Genomic DNA, 19,680 nt, shown 5'->3' with positions numbered 1-19,680 from the left:
GGGCCTTCGATTACCAGCACAGTCCATACCGCATTGACGACCAACTAGAGGCCGCCTCTGCCATGTATAGAAAGCTAGCCGATCGGCAGGGCGAGCAGTCCACCACGCAATCTCCTCTGGATTGGGAATAACCCCCACCGATGACCAGGCCGGCCAACACAGCCTTCCAGACACCAGTGACCCTATCTCTTGTCCACAAAATGGTGGTTAGTCTGGCGGCCGGTGGAATTGCAGTCTGGTCAAATCTGATGCAAAAAAAAGTCTATAAGGTTGATGTGCGAGAGTTCAAGACTGGGCAAAATACGGACTTACTTGTTCAACCGAGTCTGGCGCCGCAGAGGTGACTGCCTGCGTCCGGGGCACAGGGTGAGTAACTGCACCGGTGCCGCAGTTTCAGCAGAACTGGCAAGGCCACTTGAGTAGTGCCGGCAGGGCAGGCCTCTTCCCTCCATTATTCTCCCCTATTCTTTCCCTCTCTCCCCTATTCTCATATCCCCTTGCCTATTTTTTTTTTTCCTCTTGTTTATGCTATGCTTTTGTACTCATGTAATTCCTGTAACTAAGCTCCAGAAACTGATGTAACTTTGTAACCATGTTCCTCATGTAAAGCACTCTGATACCTCCGGGTCTAGCCAGCGCTATGTTGACCTGTATTGATTTACTTCTTTATTGGACTGGTTTCAGCAAATGAGACACTGTGATACTTTACTTGTATTTTTAATGTCTGTTCAAACAGTTGCCCATAGTTCTTTCTACTTTTTCAGTGGAAGATGGAGAAGTGTTTGATTTCAGAGGCATGAGGCTGGACTGGTTTCGATTACAGGTAAAACAAGAAAGTTCTGTATGTGTCCAGCACATTGTTTAAAATTAAACATGTTTTAATGTCATTAAACAAATTTCGTACTGCAACCCTTAGTTAATAAAGTGCTTGTTGCCACTCCGTTTACGTCTTGTGGCTCTATTCATTTGGACTTAAACAAGGATGTTTATAAAATGGGTAATATACATTGTTATATGCAGGTTTTCAGTTCAGCATTCACTGAATATTCCTGTTGATGTAGGCTTCAGATTGCCCATGACTAGGTGTGTTTTTAATACGGAGATCACTTTTCATTCTCAATAGTTTCTTTTGCAAATGCATGGAGAGCAACCCTGTGGCAGGATTAATAACTGTTTTGTTAGTTTAGACAATGTTTGTGTACAGTCAGGCGGTATGTGCATGTACGCCCATTTTGTATTAGCATTTGTACCTGCACACGTTTCTGTGCCTTACAGTTGCTTTTATTTTGTGGACAGGAACTTGTTAATGTCAATGTTATTGATATTTGTAGAGCGCAACTGTTACCCAAAGGTGTCCTGGCGCTGTCTGAAGTCCTGTAGAGGCCTAAATACAGAGAGACTGTTATCGGAATTCAAGCAGAAAACACTTGCACTCTTAGAGTGCTTAACCATAAAGAAAAAAGTAGTCCCCTAAAAATAAGCATTGTAAGGAGACTAATCACTAGTGTTTTTCCTACAAATTATATTTTGTTCTAAATACAAGAGTAAAATAGTTTGGAAATTTACTGATGCTTTCCTCCAACAATAGTTATAGGCTAAAACTTCAGTGCAGTCACTTCCTTCGTAGTTTGGTACTAAGAAAATGGCTGTAATACCGAAATGTTACTGCTCATAATGATCAGAGTGTGCAAAATAAACTGGAAATGAAGATTAGTTATGTTGCAGAGAACAGAAAGTACCGACTAGGAGGGTCCTTAACAGGAGACTTTTTGTCATCCTATTGCCTTTCCTTGTTAAAATAATACTCTCAAACGACCAGATGTTAGTTCTGAACGCTATATAAAACACTCTGTATAACAATCGGATCGAGCCTAGGCCAAATCAACTATCTCAGATGCATGATAAATTTGTGTGTAAAGAGACAATACGTGCACACACAATGTTGTTTAATAGAGAAATAGGGCATTCAGTTATTGTAACACTCATTGGCAAGCAGAGTCTAAAGGTCTTGCCTATGCGATATCTATTTGCTATGTCGGTGCCATGGAGCATGGCTGAAGGTGAGGATAAAAAGTGCTATCAGGGGGAGGGGGGGGCGTGGCTTAGCGCCTGCGAAGATGGCCGCTTAGTTTCGAGCTCCGCCGGAGCGGCGTCTTTCCCCCGGAAAAATCCGCCCCACATCGCCCATGCAGAGCGGTCACGCTGTGCCAGAATCCTGCTGATGACCTGCGCTCCTAAATCCTGAGACCCCGGGAGCTGGGGACTCCTCCGCCGCGAAATTACGGCGGATGAGCCGGGTGGCGCCTGGGAGCAGCGCCGAGGCGGGCAGAGAAGCGCACGCAACGCCGGAGGTCTGCGGCCTGCACTGGGAGTTCCAGTTGGCCTGCATCGGAGGCGGGCGCGGTGCCTGTGGGGGTCGGAGGCCGGGGACGGGTCTGGGGGGCAGAGCGCCGCCTTCCCCGTGGCGTTTGGAGCAACGGCCCGGCGGGTCCCACCACAACAGCGGCAGGCTTGGAGATACGGAGGTGAGGCGGCTGAGTCAGTGGACATTGGGGGGCGCCCAGAGATGAGCTCACCACCAGAGCTGTGCAGTTACCCCTGGAGCATTGGTTCTGCACGCCCGGCTGTCGTGTGAGTGGCGGAGCGGGGCGGAGGACCGGCGCGGCGGGCCCTCGGAGCTGCAGTAGGGGCTGAGCTGAACTGCCCCGTGAGCTGCCTGGGCCTCTCCCCAGCGGGTCCCCATTTGAACGCGCCTTGAGGGGGAGCATCCATCCCGCGGGGCCCCGAGGAGGGAGCCGGACACCCGGGTATTGATCCCTGCCGCCCCCGGGCCGGGGGACCGGGTGCGGTGGCGTAGGGGGGTGTGTGAGGCGGCCGGCTGGGGGATACCATCGCACTGCACCTGTTGGTCCGCCTTCAAGCGGCCGGAACTGGACCTATCGGCGGGGGAGACCCGTGTAGTGGGCTTCTGGTCCGGGGCGCCCCCCCCCCCCCCCCCCCCCCCCCTCCTGTCTTCAGACTGGTCCGGTGGCAGCCCGGGGGCGGCTGAGTGGCGACAAAGATCTGGCTGACACACAGCAGTCCGACTATCCTGTCTGCAGGGAGCCACTGGCGACCGGGTGGCAGTCGGTGCTGCGGGGCAAGGAGGTATCGCAAACTCTGACGGAGGTGCCCCGTTCGACGGTGTGTGGTAGCGGGCAACCTGCGGAGCGCCGCTAGAGAGGTGGCCTGTATCACGACTCGCTCTGGTGACCGGTGGCTTCGCGTGGAACACACCATGAGGCCCAAAGGAGCGGCGGCGGCCCAAACAAACAAACTGGATAAGTACGCAGTCCCGAGGCCGGCCCCTCAGACCGAGGGGACAACGGGGGAGCGGGAGACGCTGGCAGAGCCCTCCTTGACGGCCATTATGTCTGCCATACAGACCCTGGGAACTACCCTTGAGACTAAAATCGACAAAATGTCCATTGAAATGAACCTTTTGCATACAGACCTCAATAAATCTTCGGACAAGGCCAGAACTAATGAGACTGACATCGCGGAACTTAAGGCCTCCTCCAAGAAACTTGAACAGAGGGTAAACGAGCTTGTCCACCAGCACCGCCAGGTGGCCCTGAAGCTTGAGGATCAGGAAGGGAGGGCCCGAAGGAACAACGTCTGCGTGGTGGGGGTTCCGGAGGGTTGGGAGGGGCCTAGCGTGGACCTGTTCCTCGAGGACCTGATCCTCAACCGCCTGAAACCAAAGCGACTCTCTGCTATGTTCTCTGTTGAGAGGGCTCACCGCGCACCGGTCCCCAAGCCTAAACCCGGAGCCACGCCGCGAACCATTATCGCACGGATCCTCAATTACAGGGATCGGGACGCCATCCTGCAGGCCGCTAGACAGAAGGGAGACCTACAGTACGAAAACACGATGGTCAGATTCTTTGCCGACTTCATGCTCAAGGTGCAACTGGAGCGACGATCGTTTGAAGAGGTGAAAGCAACATTGCGGGAGAGGGGCATCAAGTACATGATGTTCTTCCCAGCGAAGCTCAAAGTCCTCGATGGCAGCAGATCCCTTTTCTTCACTACGCCTTCAGAGGTACAGGACTGGCTGGACAGGGGAGCTTTGCGGCTGTCGGCCGGCGCGACGAGGGACGACGGGGGTGAGGCTCGGACCGGCTTGCGGGCCCTCCGGGTCGGCGGGTTGGAGGTGGATAAATCAAGTCAATGCTCCTGGCGTTCAAGATCCCGCAGTCCGGACCTGGCTGGTATCTAAAGACCACAGGGACGCAGACGCTGATGAGAGGATGTTCTCCCCCCCACCAACCCCCCCCAACCCCTCCCCCGGACGATTAAACACTGACCTGTAATGTATAATTTTACTCTAAGATATTGCAGGGAGGGTATGCCCGGGACGGTGCTGTGGGTGTGGGGGCCGCCCTCTCGGGGTATGTGGAGAGGGGCCTCAACTTGGGAGGGGTTGGAGACTTAGATGCCTGCTTGGTATGGGCGACGTGCCCCACTTGCTGATGACATTGAACACAACAATCAAAGGAGGGGCGGGGCAGTACAGCAGGGGACATTGAAACTATTGTGGTGACAGGCTCGCTTGGACCGGAGAAGACTTAAAAACACAATGGGGGGAGGCGCCCATCGGCCGGCTGGAGTTGGTGCTAGCGCACGCCTCACCACTAAGCTTGTAGAGGGGAGGGACTTTCTGTCTCTCTCTTCGTTTAGGGCGAAAGGCGCTCTGCTAGTTGGGGAATGTGGGTAGTTGTAAACCTACATGGCAGGGTAGCAGGGAGGGACGGGTGGCGGGGGGGCTACAGTTTCAGGGGGGTTGTGGGGCTATTAGGGATGTTTCATGGGGAGGCGGGAGTTTCAGTTGGTCACGTGAAAACAATCCTTGTGCGATGGAGTGGTGTTGCATGCCAGGTGGACGACAGCTTTGCATCATCTCTGGGAATGGCTATGAAGTGGGATACGAGTATCAAAGTGCTCAGCTGGAATGTAAACGGATTGGGGGACAGGCTTAAGAGAAGTATAGTACTCCAATTCGTCAAAAGACACCGGCCAGATATTGTCCTACTGCAGGAGACGCACCTCAACGGGAACACATGTCAGGCATTCAACAGATGGGGATACACTCTGGCCATGCATGCCGGCTTCACATCGGGATCCCGAGGGGTGGGCATTCTGGTGCGCCGTAACTTTCCAATGGTAATTCAACACACGAAAACGGACCCGCTGGGCCGCTATGCAGTGCTCACGGGAAAATGGGAGGGCCGCACGCTTAACCTGGTGACGGTGTATATTCCACCTGGTCTCCAGAATCAATCTTATCAGGATCTGGGGGATCTCCTTCTCTCTCTTCCCGAAGGGCAACTCTTAGTTGGGGGAGACTTTAATGCAGTAGTTTCTGGTGACTTGGATAGACGCCCGCCGCGTAACATTGCACCGGGGCAAATGTGGCTCTCCAACTTACTGGAAGCGTATGGGTTGGTGGACCTCTGGCGCCTACGCCACCCCACTCAGCTACAATATACATTTTTCTTGGGACCGCACCATACATTCTCCAGGATAGACTACCTTCTTACTCTCCTGCAGCATGGCACTGTGGTTCAGGACGTCCAACACTTGGCAAGGGGTATATCAGACCACTCCCCGCTGTGGACGCATCTAACAATTGGGGAGCAGAGGGTGGGGTGCGTGGCGCCCATAAACCCCTGGTTGATGCGTAACCCCGAAATTAAGAAGGCAATCACGCGGTCAATAGATCACTATTTCACTGAAAATGTTGGGACAGTGGATGCCCCTACTACAATCTGGGAGGCATTTAAGACTGTAGTGAGGGGGAGGGCCTCTCAAAAATCGCCGGGCAGCGTAAGGAAAGGGAAGCGCAGATGCACGCAGTGGAGCGAGATCTTCTCGCACTGGAGGGAGAGGCGCAGGTGCGTGGGACCGTAAAGGCTCAGCATCAAATGCAGTTGAAAGCTGCTGAGTATAAGGCCCTAGCCACGGAGGCTGCGAAGACGCTAGCGAGACACAAAGGAGGTCGGCTATACAACCAAGGGGACAAGGCGGGTAAATTAATCGCCTGGTTGGATAAAAAACAAATGGCACAGAGGGTGGTGGCCGAAATCTGCTCTGCAGGGGACGTCCCCCTGACCGACCCGCAGCAGATAATAGGCGCATTTGCTGCGCATTTCAAAGAAGTGTACAGCAGAGGCACGGACTGGTCAGAAGAGGTCTCTGCTGCGCTCCTGAAGAACATCAGGTTGCCTGTGCTCTCTGATGAGGATCGCGAAACTCAAGACGGCGACCTCACCGTCGCCGAACTTGCCAAAGCAATTAAGGACCTGCGGACTGGGAAGGCCTTTGGTCCCGAACGGCCTACCTATTGAGCTGTACAAGATCCGGCCTGACTGCCTGGGTACACATCTCAAAAGTATGTTCGAAGACAGCAAGGCGTTGGGGAAACTACCGAGAGACCAACGCATTGCCACCCTGGTGGCTATCCCCAAAGATGGGAAACCAAGGGACCGCTGCTCCTCATACAGGCCAATATCATTATTGAATGCTGAGCCTAAGATACTGGCTAAGCTCCTGGTAAACCGGGTCAAACCAATAATCACTAAACTGGTCCATCCCGACCAATCTGGCTACATGCCGCATCGAACTACAGCCCTTAATCTGCGACGGCTCCACGGCGTGATGGGACGCCGCCATACGATCCAGGAAGATGCGGTGGTGGTATCACTTGATGCCGCTATGGCATTTGATACGCTGGAATGGCCCTATATCATGGTGGTCCTTGCAAGATTGGGATTTGGTCCCAACTTCGTTGGATGGGTGCGCCTCCTATATACCGAGCCTTTGGCCCAGGTGGTGGTAAATAATAGGAGCTCTGAGGTTTTTGAACTCGAGAGGGGGACAAGACAGGGCTGCCCCCTCTCACCCTTGCTGTTGGCACTCTGCCTGGAGCCTCTGGCAGCCTGGATAAGACAGGATCCCTCTATTACAAGGGCTGAGATGGGCGGGGGGATGGGAGGACAGGATCTCGTTATATGCAGACGATGTCCTGCTATACCGTGCCTCCCCCTCTAAATCACTTCGGGTGGCCCTAGACATCCTCACAAGTTTTGGGAAAAACTCCGGTTATAGCATCAATTGGGGAAAGTCTTTGCTTTATGTGCTGCATGGGGCCCCTCCTCCTGTTCCGCGTGGTTGCCCCATCCAGATAACCACGGAAGGGTTCAGATATCTCGGAATCTACATCTCCGGAGATGCAAAAACACGCTTTGAAAAGAACCTCAGGCCACCTCTACAGAGGTTCCAGAGAGATACAGCAACCTGGAAGAGGCTCCCATTGTCGCTGCTGGGTCGCGCGGCCCTCTTCAAAATGATGGCGCCACCGCGGTTTGTATATGCGCTCCAAAACTACCCGGATCTGGTCCCACACAAATATTTTGCAGATATTGAGGCCACTCAGCGGGACCTGCTGTGGAGTGGCGCACCGCGCATGGCTCTCCCGAAACTTACTTTGGGGTGGTACGATGGGGGCATAGCACTACCTGACATCCGCAAATATTACTGGGCAGCGCATCTCTCGGCAATTAATCAGGGCACGTATGGTAGTGGGGACGACCCCGGGTATGGGATGGATAGATGGCTCCTCCCCGGAGGGAATTTTGAGGCTGCACTCTACTCGCGACCCAATAAGTTCCACCTCACGGGGCCTACAAAACACTCGGTCCAACTGTAGTATATTGTGAACCGGAAGCCAGGGTGGGCTGACAAACTTACGAAGGCAACCCCGCTCTGGGTGTCAGAAAGGCTCGGGTCGTTGGGACGCACTAAGGGATTCCGCAATTGGGACCTGATCGGTATAGGGGACCTCTGGGGGGTGGGGGGAATGGTGCCTTTTGCCTCCCTACAGCAGTCACACGAGTTGGCACACACGGAATTCTTCCGTTACATGCAGGTCCGGCACTCTCTTCAATCTAACATTTCACCAGGGACAACGCTCCCGGAATCCTCCCCCCTAGAGGATAGACTACTTGACGGCTACTTACCGGAAAGGGCGATATCCCTCACATATAAGAAACTCATACATCACTCCCCGGATCCTCTGGGCTCCCTCAGGGGGAAGTGGGAGGCGGACGGCCTGGAAATCGATGATGAGGAATGGAGGGAGGCGCTCTCCTCCCCCAAAGAAGTGGCGATATCGGCAAAGTTGCGGCTGATACAACTCAAAATACTACATCGGGTGTATGTCTCGGTCACCAGGCTAGTGTTGATGGGGAGGAGTACGGATGGGCTCTGTTGGCGGCGTTGCGGTGAGAGGGGGACATTTCTTCATATAGTATGGGAATGCCCACAAATTCAAACATACTGGCCGAAGATACATGACTGTATGGGCACGGTTTGGGGGGTACAGTTACGGCCTGAAGCTAAACGATACCTCCTAAACATTTGGGAGGCCACGGACCTATCGGTAAAAGGCAAATTGTGGGCGACACTGGGGCTGGTGATTGCAAAGCGTAACATAGCGCGCCTATGGGGAGCGGAAGCGCCCCCATTGCTTGGTGCATGGAAGAAAGACATGGACTGGTGAATGCTGCAGGAAAAGATAGTATATGTTTCGAGAGGGTGTCCCGGGAAATGGGTAGCGGTCTGGTCTCCCTGGAATACGTACCGCGGTAACATCTGTGAGCCCCCCAGCTTTTCCCCCTTGAGGAAATGTTGACCCAATAAAATGATGATATTGTCTGTCCCTGCTCTGCTGTACCATATTAAGTTGCAAGAATGTCTAGGGGTCCCAGGCTGTACCACTGTAACTCCAATGACCGGAAACTGTGACATGACCAACATGTTTGTTTGTTAATAAAAAGAATAAAACATTTTTTAAAAAGTGCTGTCACGTGGCCAGCACTGACCGCGAGGGGCGATGATCCATTTTCACCTTTTAAGCAAACGTAAACCAACAAGAAATTAAAATACTAATTTATGCATCAATCTTTTTTTAATGGGGGCAAGAAATGTGGGCCGAAGGCGCTGGGCAAAACACAAATGAGCAATAATAACAAAAATAAATGATTACCTCTATCTATAAACGGGCCAGGGCTACAATCTACTTAAAGCTGTCTGATGTTTCCAAAAGCGTGAAGGATCATGGCATAGCTGTAATTTCTGAAATTCACAAATACTTAAAAGCCATTCAAGGAAAAAAAACTCACTTGTTCAGTTATCTTTCCCCCCGCCGGATGGATGGGGAGGGTAAACTGTAAGAGGCAAAGGTGCCCGCCAAACAAACCGAAAAAACAGACAATGTGTCCTGCCAGAAAAGAAACTGCTTTTACCAAGTGGGTAAGTAATGGTACCTTAACCATGCACTTTTTGTGCTATTTAAAAAAAGTGGTTTCAGGACTTCGAGATGGTTAGAGGTTAAGGGAGGTAAGGATAATTGTGGGGTTCCAAAGTGGGTAAAGTTAAAGGGAGGTAAGGGTGACATTGGGGTTCTGTGGTGGGTAGAGGAAAATGAGGTAAGGGTGATTTTAGGGTTTAAGGGTGGGTAACAGTAAAGGGATGTAAGGGCGATTTTAGGGTTTGTGGAAGGTAGAGATAAAGGGATGTACGGGTGATTTTTTGTTCAGTAGTGGTGTAGGAATCTGGATCTGTATATGGTGTACCACTAGGTGATTATACCGTGCACAGAGTCCAGAGATTCCCCAGAAGTGTACAGGGCTCAATGTAAACCTAAAGTGTTCTGTTAGTGGTAGTGTGGGTGAGCAGCCTTAGACCGAACACAGAGGAGCGTAAGACATTTATTGCACACAAACTGACCAATACCTGACACACAACTAAAAAAGGAGATCCACACCAATTTGATAAAAATAAGATGTTTAAGTTTTATTTTAAGATCAAGATCTTGGCAAACAGGTAAGTAAGTTTTTCAGGAGAAATACTTTGGTCTTCCAAAAGTCGACACTTTATGCAATTTTCAAACTGTTCAAAGTTATCCTATGGAGGAAAACAACAATGCGGTTTCACGGGTAAGTACCCGACTTACTGTTCCAGTCTTCAAGGGTTTAAGATCAGCAGAGGGCAAGGGTCAGGTAAGCACAGTCTGCACCTCCAGCAGCATAGGGGTGGGCAGGTTCTGATGTAATATTCGGAAATAGGTCCAATGCATTTCAATTGAGACAGGGCCTGCACGAAGCCACACTGCTTGCAGGTAAGTAGATTGGTTGCAGGAGTCAAGCTTTGGAGGTTAGAGCAAGCACAGGGGGGTGGCCATAAGGCAGCACCTAACATACACCACCAGTGGCTCAGGGGCAGCCGGGTGCAGGGTGCAAATACGGTGTCAGGGCGCCCAATGCTTTTTAATGGAGAAACTCAGTTGAACAAATGGGCTGCAGGCATTGTACCAGAGGCTGCAAGAGGAAGACCAGCGACAACCGAGGTAAGTTGAGGTGTTGAATATCGTAGGGCCAACGTCAGTTCAGCTCACAAAGGCCCAGGGGCTTTGGGTGCAGGGGTATCCTTTGACGTTGAATTCTTCTTACCATGTCCGATCGCAGTTGGGGTAGCCTCTCGATTCGGTCTGCAGGCATCGCTTTGGAGTCCAGGAAGGGTCAGCCAATGCTGGACTTGGGGTCTGGATCGCTGGGGAACCTGGACACGGGCCAGAGGTGTCTGATGCAGAGTGGGCAGGTCTTTTAGATCCAGAGGGCACCAGAGTGCTTTGTGTAGGTTTCTTGGGGGTAGATCTGCTGTCCTCTGGAGTCTCTGGTGTTTGTCGAAGGGCAGGCTGTCTTCCTCGGGTTCTAAAAGTTGCTGGCTGCAGGACAAGCGTTGTCTTCTTTTGCAGGGCTTTTGAAGCTGGAGACAGGCCGGAAGGGCTGGGGCCAAGTCAGTAGGTGTCTTCAGGCTCCGCTGCACAGCGATTTCTTCGTCGTCCTCAGGCCGACAGGAACTAGTTTCAGGGCCTGGTGGAGCCACCTAAATACTCATTTTAGGGGCATGTTTTAGGGAGTGTCAGGTAGGGCCAATGGGCACCTTACCTGGGATGACTACACCCTCAATTTTGCCACCCTGCTGTGGGATGTGGCATAGTCCTGACTGGAGGAGTCTCCCCAGCTTCAAGATCGCGGGGCCTGAAAGATGTGCTTCACTTTTCCTCCCCCATCTTAGGGGTGGATTGGCAGAGGTGTGCTCAAGTTATTCTTCCTAGGTTTTCCCGCCCAAAGTGTGGTTGTAAACCGGGGGGTGCCATCTGCTGCTAGCAGCAGAGGTTGAGGGTCGCATTAGAAAGGCGCCAAGCCTTTAAAGCTTCCCTCTCGAGCACTGTGCCCTTCCTGGGGCAGGACACCTCCGCCCAGGGTGTTCATTGTTTCTGGTCCCAGAGAGCAGAGGCTCTTGACCCAGGGGTCCAGAAACATGTCTGATGGTGACAGGATGCCTACAGCCAGTCTGTGACCACACCAGGGTTGGTAGGTTTTCAGGGGGCACCTCTGAGTACATGGTTCAATAATTCTCACACTGGCATCAGAGTGGGTTTATTGAGAGTAGTAGTTTGGTATTAAACACTCCTGGTTTCAGAGAAGTCATCATGGTACTGGAGAACTTGAGTTGTCGAGATTCCAGCCTGTGTACTCTCTGTGGCTTTTAAGAATGGACTTAAATATTGTAGAAGTATATCTACTCATGCAGATATGCCCATACCTGTGGTATAGTGCACCCTGCCCTTGGGCTGGAAGACCTGCTAGTGGGGTGACTTACCTGTACCTTGGGCAGTGCAAGTTGCATGGCGCACAGGCAGTGTGCCAAGTCAACGTTGTCGTTTTGTCTGCACTAGACCATGCATGCTGCAGTGGCAGCCTGCATGGCCTAGGTGATGGGTCCCTAGTGGACCCTCTTCAGTCCCAGTGTCCTAGGTACTTTCGGGGGGCCTATAGGGCTAGCTGTGGAATAGTTTTAAGGAAGAAGCACTGGCTGGTTGGCAGGTACCCCCTGCACTACAATCGAAACCACATGAAATAACAGGCAAAAAGTGGGGGCTAATCATGCCAAAAGAGGCACTTTCTCACATGTGGGTAGATGTAAAGGGAGGTATGGGTAAATTTAGGGTTGGGGTGGTAGATAAAGGGGGGTAAGGGTACCAACCAGTAATCAAGTTGTCTTGCATGCAAAACAACAAAAAAATGATCACGTTGTCTTGCATTCAAAACCACACAAAGGAGCACAATCTAAGCGTAAGCAGGGTGGAAGGACTGTATTCAAGAAATCAATCAGTACTTAGTCCTTGATCCAGGGAAGAAACAAACACACAGAGACCAACTGAAACCCAACACACACTCACACATGCCTGCTAATGAATGCCAAGAAAAAAGTGTGGCAGTGAAGCCAACCAATGATATGGAATGGGCAGGCACAAAGCGCTTATTTTTTTTATAAAGTAACAAAAGATGTTTGCAAGCGACCGCGCATGCGCTGTCTCAAACAAGACCTAAAAAACAAATGGATTACCCTGCTGGTGTTTAACATATGTAGTTTTTAAAGATTGCTATGAACATTTCTGCAGTTTAATCCTCACCAAACGTTGCCAGAAATGCGTTCCTTATTGTACCAACGCCACATGCCTAGAATTTCATCTAAAATTGCAGTTGAATGAGTTTGTGCAATAAGTTGAGAAGTCAACTCAAATGCCCAATAAAAGAAATTCCGTGGCAAACCAAACATTTACTACATTATTATTTTTGCTTTTCTATTGCAATGTCCTTGTTGAGAACATAGATACTGTAGCAAAATGTGGGGTTATTAGGGGTGTTAGCTTTCATCCAGCCAAATTTCAGATATTAACTTGAACTTTCCATTAGAGCATTTCTTGCACAGACCTGAAATCTAGATAGCTTTATGAGTTCTCTGCGATTCAAAATTAACAGTGCATATACAGCCCTATTTAGAGGGTGAGCGAAAGACTGGAGTGTTTGAGAAGGGTACTGGGAAGAGAGGATGGCGAGAAAAGGGAATGGACAAGCAAGAGATTTAAAGGGAAATAGAGAGGTAAATTATTGGACCAGGAGACGAAAAATTAGAATGAAAAGGATGGCTTCAGAGGGAGTGTTAATAAGCGGATTTAGTCAGAGGGTTTGCATAATAGAGTGAAATGATGAGAAGATGTAATACTATTGAAATAGGAGAGTGGCACGAGAGGTCGAGTAGAGCAAGTGAGCATGCAGGAGAAGACTAGCGTTAGAAAAACGAGAGGGGAAAGGCGAGAATAGGAATACTGTGCAGCATTGATCAGGGAGGCCAAAAGGAGAGTGATGAAGAGGTGAAGAATACTAGTGAGGAAGGCATAAGGGCAGTGCTTGATAGGGAGGGAAAACATGAAGCTGTATCTCTAGAGTATCATGGTGAAACAGGTGATAAAGACATGAGAGGAATGAGGTACAGTTAGACACAGGAGAAAGGAGAGACAGTGAAGGAAAAAAAACCAGAAGAGAGCATGACAAAAAATAGAGACAGAGAGACATTGCATTACAGACATTGTCTGAGACACTGCTAGGCAGAGTGGTGGATGATACAGTCATGAAACACGTACATCAGCAAATGTAAATGTATGTTCATTATCACTCTTCAGTGTAGGGGGCCATGACTCACTGGAGCACAATTTCTTCACTCATAATCTTTATTGTGATTTACCAATGCACTCTTGTGCACATATGGATAATAAGTTTGAAGACTCTTTGCATGGGAAGCCTGAAGTAGAATAGAAAATAGTTTTGAGAGAGAGGTATGAGAGAGCTGGAATTAAATAACTTCATACAAGTAAATTCTTTTTTCCGTGACTGCTGTTAGAAAAATATAAAAAGTCAAGCAAAAAAAATTTTACCACATTTTTATAAATGTTATACATTATTGTGCGCTGGAAAGGCGGTGCAGCCAGTGGTACAGTGATACATTATTTCTAATGCTGTGTATATTAAATTCCAACATTGTCCTGACATATGTTAACCAGTACATACACATCACGACCCCCTATGGGTATTTACATGACAGGATCTACTATTTGCTTTGGCTGTTTCATTGATATTGGCTAGTAAAACTAATAAGGAACACAACATTTCTCAAAAAAGCTTTCAACATAATCTAGATTTTGACATCATTTTAGGGTGTGTAAGAATTCAGGTTAGTTTGTGGTCTGTTTTATCATTTATGTATTCAAAAACAATTTAGTTGTACATTTTTACTTTGTTGCTAAAAATTATTCGGATAATAAATCAGCCCTTTTGTCGATTTTATGCTCCAAAACTGTGAGGGCGTAGATTCTTATTTTTAAGCATGGATTTCCATAAAATGGGATTGGAATGCCATATTTACACCTATGCATGTTAGTACATGTCGTGTAACTTTCTGCTGAAGGTCGTACTCTTATAATAATAAACCAGAAGTATCATCCTGCTGGTGCGAAAACCCTAATATGAGAAAAACTAAAACTATAAGAATTTTGTTTGACCCCAAATAGTCTAGACGGACCCGGGGGAGATAAAAACCATGCTTTCACTTTCCATTCTGAAGTGACTGCCTTTACACAGCAAGGCTGGCTTTAAAAGACATTTGGCAGATCTAGACAAAATAAAAGCATTGTATAAATATTTGTCTGCTAGACCTTTGCAATGAAGTGTTAGCAACAGACTGAAGCTTTAAAGGACAGTACCATTCCTGCCTTTACTTTTATTTGATCTAATACAATGGGCCTTGTGACATTGGAATTCACTCAGAATGTAACTGAAATTCTTATTGAGGCCCCTGTAATTCATGTGACTGCTTTGTTTCAGCATACTTTTAAATGATTATAAGTTAAGCTTATTTTATCTTCCTTAGATTTGATACCATCACTCACTCTTCTCTAGTTTTAAAACAGTAACCCAGTAAATAACATCTAGTTGTGGTACTCTTTTTTTTTTTTTTTTTTTTTTTTTTTTTTTTTTTTAGGTCTAGATTTTGACAGCACAGCAGTCAAACTGAGTCATTGCTAACAATATACTTAAAGTGGACTTTAGATACTCCCTTTCAAGCATTGTATTTCTTCAGCCAGCCTCTTTCAGCCCTTTGTTTGAGGCCTTTTCAATCACAATTTGGCTCATCCCGGCGAAGCATTCAGCCAACACTTATTGGCTGTTTAGGTATCTTCTTCTGTCTCCACTGGAGTGCTTGCAGTGAACTGTATGGGTGACTACTTTACAATTATAGCCCTCCCTGACGCCTATCAATTGTGTGTCTTGCTCTAATGTTGCAGGTGTGAGCACATTGAACCCAGACCATTTGTTTTTGACAATGCTTATTCTAAAAAATGCTCAAGTTGATAGATGTCAGATTCTATCAGTTGTAGTATTTGTAAGGTTTAAAGCTTTGTGCAGTTTTATGATATCCATATTAAGGCACATGAGCTAATTGGTCATAGTTTCCTTTCGTGTATATATGGTTGATTTGCCATAGCATATTGTGTGCAGAGAAAATGCTGAGCTGGAACTGCAGTGCTGTCACTTCCTTCCTAGTTTGGTACAACAGGAAAGGGAAAGCCTGTAGTATTGAAGTTTTACTATCTTTGTAGACAAGACAGTGTGGGATACACTGGATAAAAGATGATTAGTAAGTGCCGGATAGGTAGGCGAAGGCGCCACAAAGAATGGACAGTGTTTGTCATATCAATGACTACGCAGAGAAATGGAGGACCAACCGTTTGGAAAAAAATATGGCCCCAGACATATGGCACTGTGAAAGTAGGAGCAAGTGAAACAGGCTGTTTAAGAGATGGTGCATGGAATGGCAACTGAAATGGAGGTGGACAAGAGTATGAATCTATATACTTTAACAAGTTTTGTAAAATGTGTGTCTTTACAGGCCTACACCAGTGTGTCAAAAGCTTCACTCAGTTTGGCTGACCATCGAGAACTTGGAAAGATGATGAACACCATAATATTTCACACTAAAATGGTGGATTCTCTGGTAGAGATGTTAGTTGAAACATCCGATCTTTCTATATTTTGGTATGTAAGACATTAAAAAAATATATACAATTGTGCTTTTCATTTTGTTTTTGTCTTATTGGGGCCCACTTTTATTTGCTCTGTAAATAACATATTGAAATGAATGCCACATATTTAGTGTGTTTTTTATGGCACCTAAAGGTTATGTGACCTGATTCTCTGGGACAGAAATTTAGCGACCTTGGGCGATTGTGTTTCTTGTTTGTCTTAAAATTACCCTCCGTTTGTGTTTGAGTAAATACAACTTTTACTTATATGGTGCATTACATTCTAACTAGGGGACAATGGAGAAACTGTGTGTTCGATGCATGTGTGGCTGTAGATACACATGCTTTGCATACTGCTGCCATCTATTGTTGGGTTTGGATGCGTGCAAGTTATTTTTGTTTGAAAAAGTCTTTTGAGTCATGACGTAAAGTGGCTCCTTCTCTTGGCGAGACTGCGCATGGGCATCGACTCCATAGTTTGATTATTTTCTTTTGCCGTCTGGTTCGGAAGTGTGTGTCTGCGCTCCATGGTGAGACTGTTTCGGACTCCTTTCACTTTGCGATTCATCCTTACAGGTATTGTATAGGAACGTGTTCCCACCTTTGCGTTTCGAAATCAGAAAACCTATTGCCTGTCTGATCGACATGCTTGAACAGCAGTCCTTCTGGCCTCGCACTTCCGGGACTATCTGTCTATCCCCTTCGGCTTTGCCATAGAATGGCATGCTAATGGAATGGAGACCTTTCTGTTTCTGCCAGAGGTGCCATGCCTAGTACCCGCGGACCGACCATCACCAGGTCTGCAACCTGTGTTTGGCTCCCGACCACAGGGAATAGGACTGTGAGGCCTGCAGATCATTTTGGTAAAAGAAAATTCTACGAAACCGAAGAGCATGTCACAAGGAGGTGTACCGCAGAGAGGTCAACCGCATGTCCAACACATGTCTTTGGACACCAGGGTTAAGAGAAGATACTCCACAAGGCCTCTGCGGCCGAGTAAGAGGCTTTTTCCATCAAAGGCCCTGACTCGGAATTAGAAATCAACCTCGCGTTGTGGAACCTTCCTCCGGGTCATCGTACTGTGAGTGTTGAAGTTCCCATCCTGCCACCTAGAAACATTCGGTTCCAGCTGAGCATAAGACTTCTGGGCAACCACTGCTAGCAGGCCATGGTTTGCACCGAAAGATGCCCCGCCCTCTGGCTCGGCACCAAAACTTCAACCAAAGCCAACCACCTCGGTGCTCTGCCGACCAGCTCCATCTTCAGCACGACCACTTCTTCACCAAAACACAAATCCATCTTGGCTTCGAAGATTTCGAGACCGCCAATGAGATCTGATCCTATTACTCCGGTGGAACAAATTTTCCACAAGATGTAGGACAAACTCGATGCCCGCCAGAGGCAAATCCAAATGCAGCCCTACACTGGACTCATTCTGGCCAGGACTGTGGTTTCTGCACCACCTCCATCCAAACACCAACTCTCCTTCAGAGGGGCCATTGATCTGCCGATGCAAAGCAAGAAGAAGAAAACTGACAATGCCACCAGTCCCTTGCACCCTCCTACACTATTTTCTCCTCCACCTTCCCAACCCTTTATCCTTCCACCTTTGCCCAGCCTCCTCACTCTCAGGGTGATTCATAAGACATCACTCCTCAGGGACCCCCACATTCCTTCCCTGGTGGGTATGGGAATGGGATGATACCTTTGATACACCACAGCTCCCTGATCCTTGGTTGGTCTACAACATTGACCTTCCAAGCGACACTGATCCCGACTTATACCCTACTTGGCCATCTCCTCTTGATGACACCGCCTCTTATCAAGAGCTTATTGGCAGGGCTGTAACTTATCAGGTACCACTCCATAAGGAGCCTATAGAGGAGGACTTCCTTTTCGAAACCCTTTTCACAGCACAATGAGCAGCACAATATCTCCTTGTTTGGGATGCCAACTCTTGCTTGATAGCTCAATTGTGGGTTAAAGATACCCCTAAACACTGTCTGTAGAACTATTATCGGGTTGAGAAGGAAGTCTGAGGTATGAAGTAAAACCCCTGTGGTACTTCGATGACTCTATACTACCCGTGAAACCATACTGGTAGTGCACTTTTCTATTATATGTTGAGTAATGGATGTTATTCTTTTGGGTAATTGGAATGAAGAGAAATTATGATGATAATCATCAAATCATGTTTGACTCGTAATTTTGCGAAAGAAATGTTTCTTTAATGGGAAACACATTGTTCTAAGAAACTATTGATGTAAAAAAAAAAAAAAAAACCTCAGTTTGCTGATATTCACTGCAGTGATATGCAAACCTTGTTTTTCATTGCTGTTCCATATATTCATACTTCTGGAGCTGGAGTTTACCTCTTTAAGTCAAATTGTATTTCTTTGTTTAGAATATCACAACTCGAAAAGCCTGCTCACAATAGTGGAACACTTTAAAACCCACATACAACATAAAATTGTAGATTGGTAATGAAGACAAGAACTGTATTTCTCCTTCTGAGTGATATTATAGATAACACATGCATCTCTCTCGTCGTTCATTTAACGTCACTCAAAACCTGTTGGTGAAAAACATACCTGTTATTCAAAATTAAGGACTCAAAAGTAATAAGAATACTTTTTCCTATATACTTCATCAGTATTCATGGTCATTTTACAATTTGGATCATCCAATAATGCCTTACCTAGGTGTAGGGAACTTGGTTTTTTTTGTTGCAATTACCCACACACACTTTTTGCCCCCTTTTTAGGTCTCGCATGCGCTGCATAGGAAAGAGACCTTTAGTCATCGGCACAGCTTTGCGGGCAAAAACGTGCATGCGTTGCATTGCTTCCAATGGCAACGCGTGCACATCTGGCGATTCACTTGCGGGAGCGAGCGGCGCCATATGGTAGCAATTATCGTGCTCGCTCCCACATGGGAAATGCTGCCTGGTCTCGGCCGCACTTCCCCGTCTCGACCGCAAACCCCCCCCCCCCACCCACCCCCTACTTGAGCGAGGCGCGCACGCTTGTTTTCCTTTATATAGCGCTTGTTACCCTTTGTCATTGGTTGTAAGTGCTATATAAATGCAATTACATATAATATAAGTAATTTGTCTTTGTATGCCTTTTTGTGTGTAAGAACTCTGGTTAACCAGAGGGCAGAGATCGCCTTTCAAGTGCAGAAGCTGCTTTAGCCATTGCTGTGTTTATCGGCAATCATGGTCTCTCTATTAAAACAACGAGGAGTGCTAAGGCAGATTGTCCTGGACAACAGGAGCCCACCATAGGGTCTGTGAAGCAGCATCTTATGACTCACCAGTGACCTCAACCCCCTCCTTTGAAAATACTTTGCAGCAGCACGAGAAACTGAATGCGTCTCAGCTAAGAATAGAAATGGTTTGCTCAAACACGCTACTTGAGTATTTCTCTGCCCAGGATTTCCCCTCCGACAAGCACCACGGAACTGCAGCCCTAGTTACGGCACACAATGTGTGGCTTTTAGCCCAATGGACCCTGTAAATCTTGGGGACATCACAGGGAGATACAAATGGAGATTGTGGCATACCTTTTTTAATATGTGCACGTCACAGAGGTACACAGGCAACTGTGAGAAGCTTGGTTAAAAAGAAAGTGTGTATATCGCTGAAATGA

General features: G+C 47.9%; 1 protein-coding gene across 1 annotated transcript in view; it reads left to right on the top strand.

Annotated features, from left to right (window-relative positions):
• The window catches only part of NCKAP1 (NCK associated protein 1), a 487,736-nt gene that overhangs the window by 204,360 nt on the left and 263,696 nt on the right, over nt 1-19,680 (top strand). The window contains exons 15-16 of the mRNA XM_085648703.1: nt 765-823; nt 15,898-16,043. Coding sequence (XP_085504829.1) covers nt 765-823; nt 15,898-16,043 — 205 coding nt within the window. The remainder of the gene's footprint in view (nt 1-764; nt 824-15,897; nt 16,044-19,680) is intronic.

Source organism: Triturus cristatus, chromosome 3_2, assembly GCF_964204655.1.
Source record: "Triturus cristatus chromosome 3_2, aTriCri1.1, whole genome shotgun sequence".
In the NCBI taxonomy this organism is placed as follows: domain Eukaryota; kingdom Metazoa; phylum Chordata; class Amphibia; order Caudata; family Salamandridae; genus Triturus; species Triturus cristatus.
The sequence above is the reverse complement of the archived record's forward strand: the minus strand, read 5'-3'. Positions and strand labels throughout refer to the sequence as shown.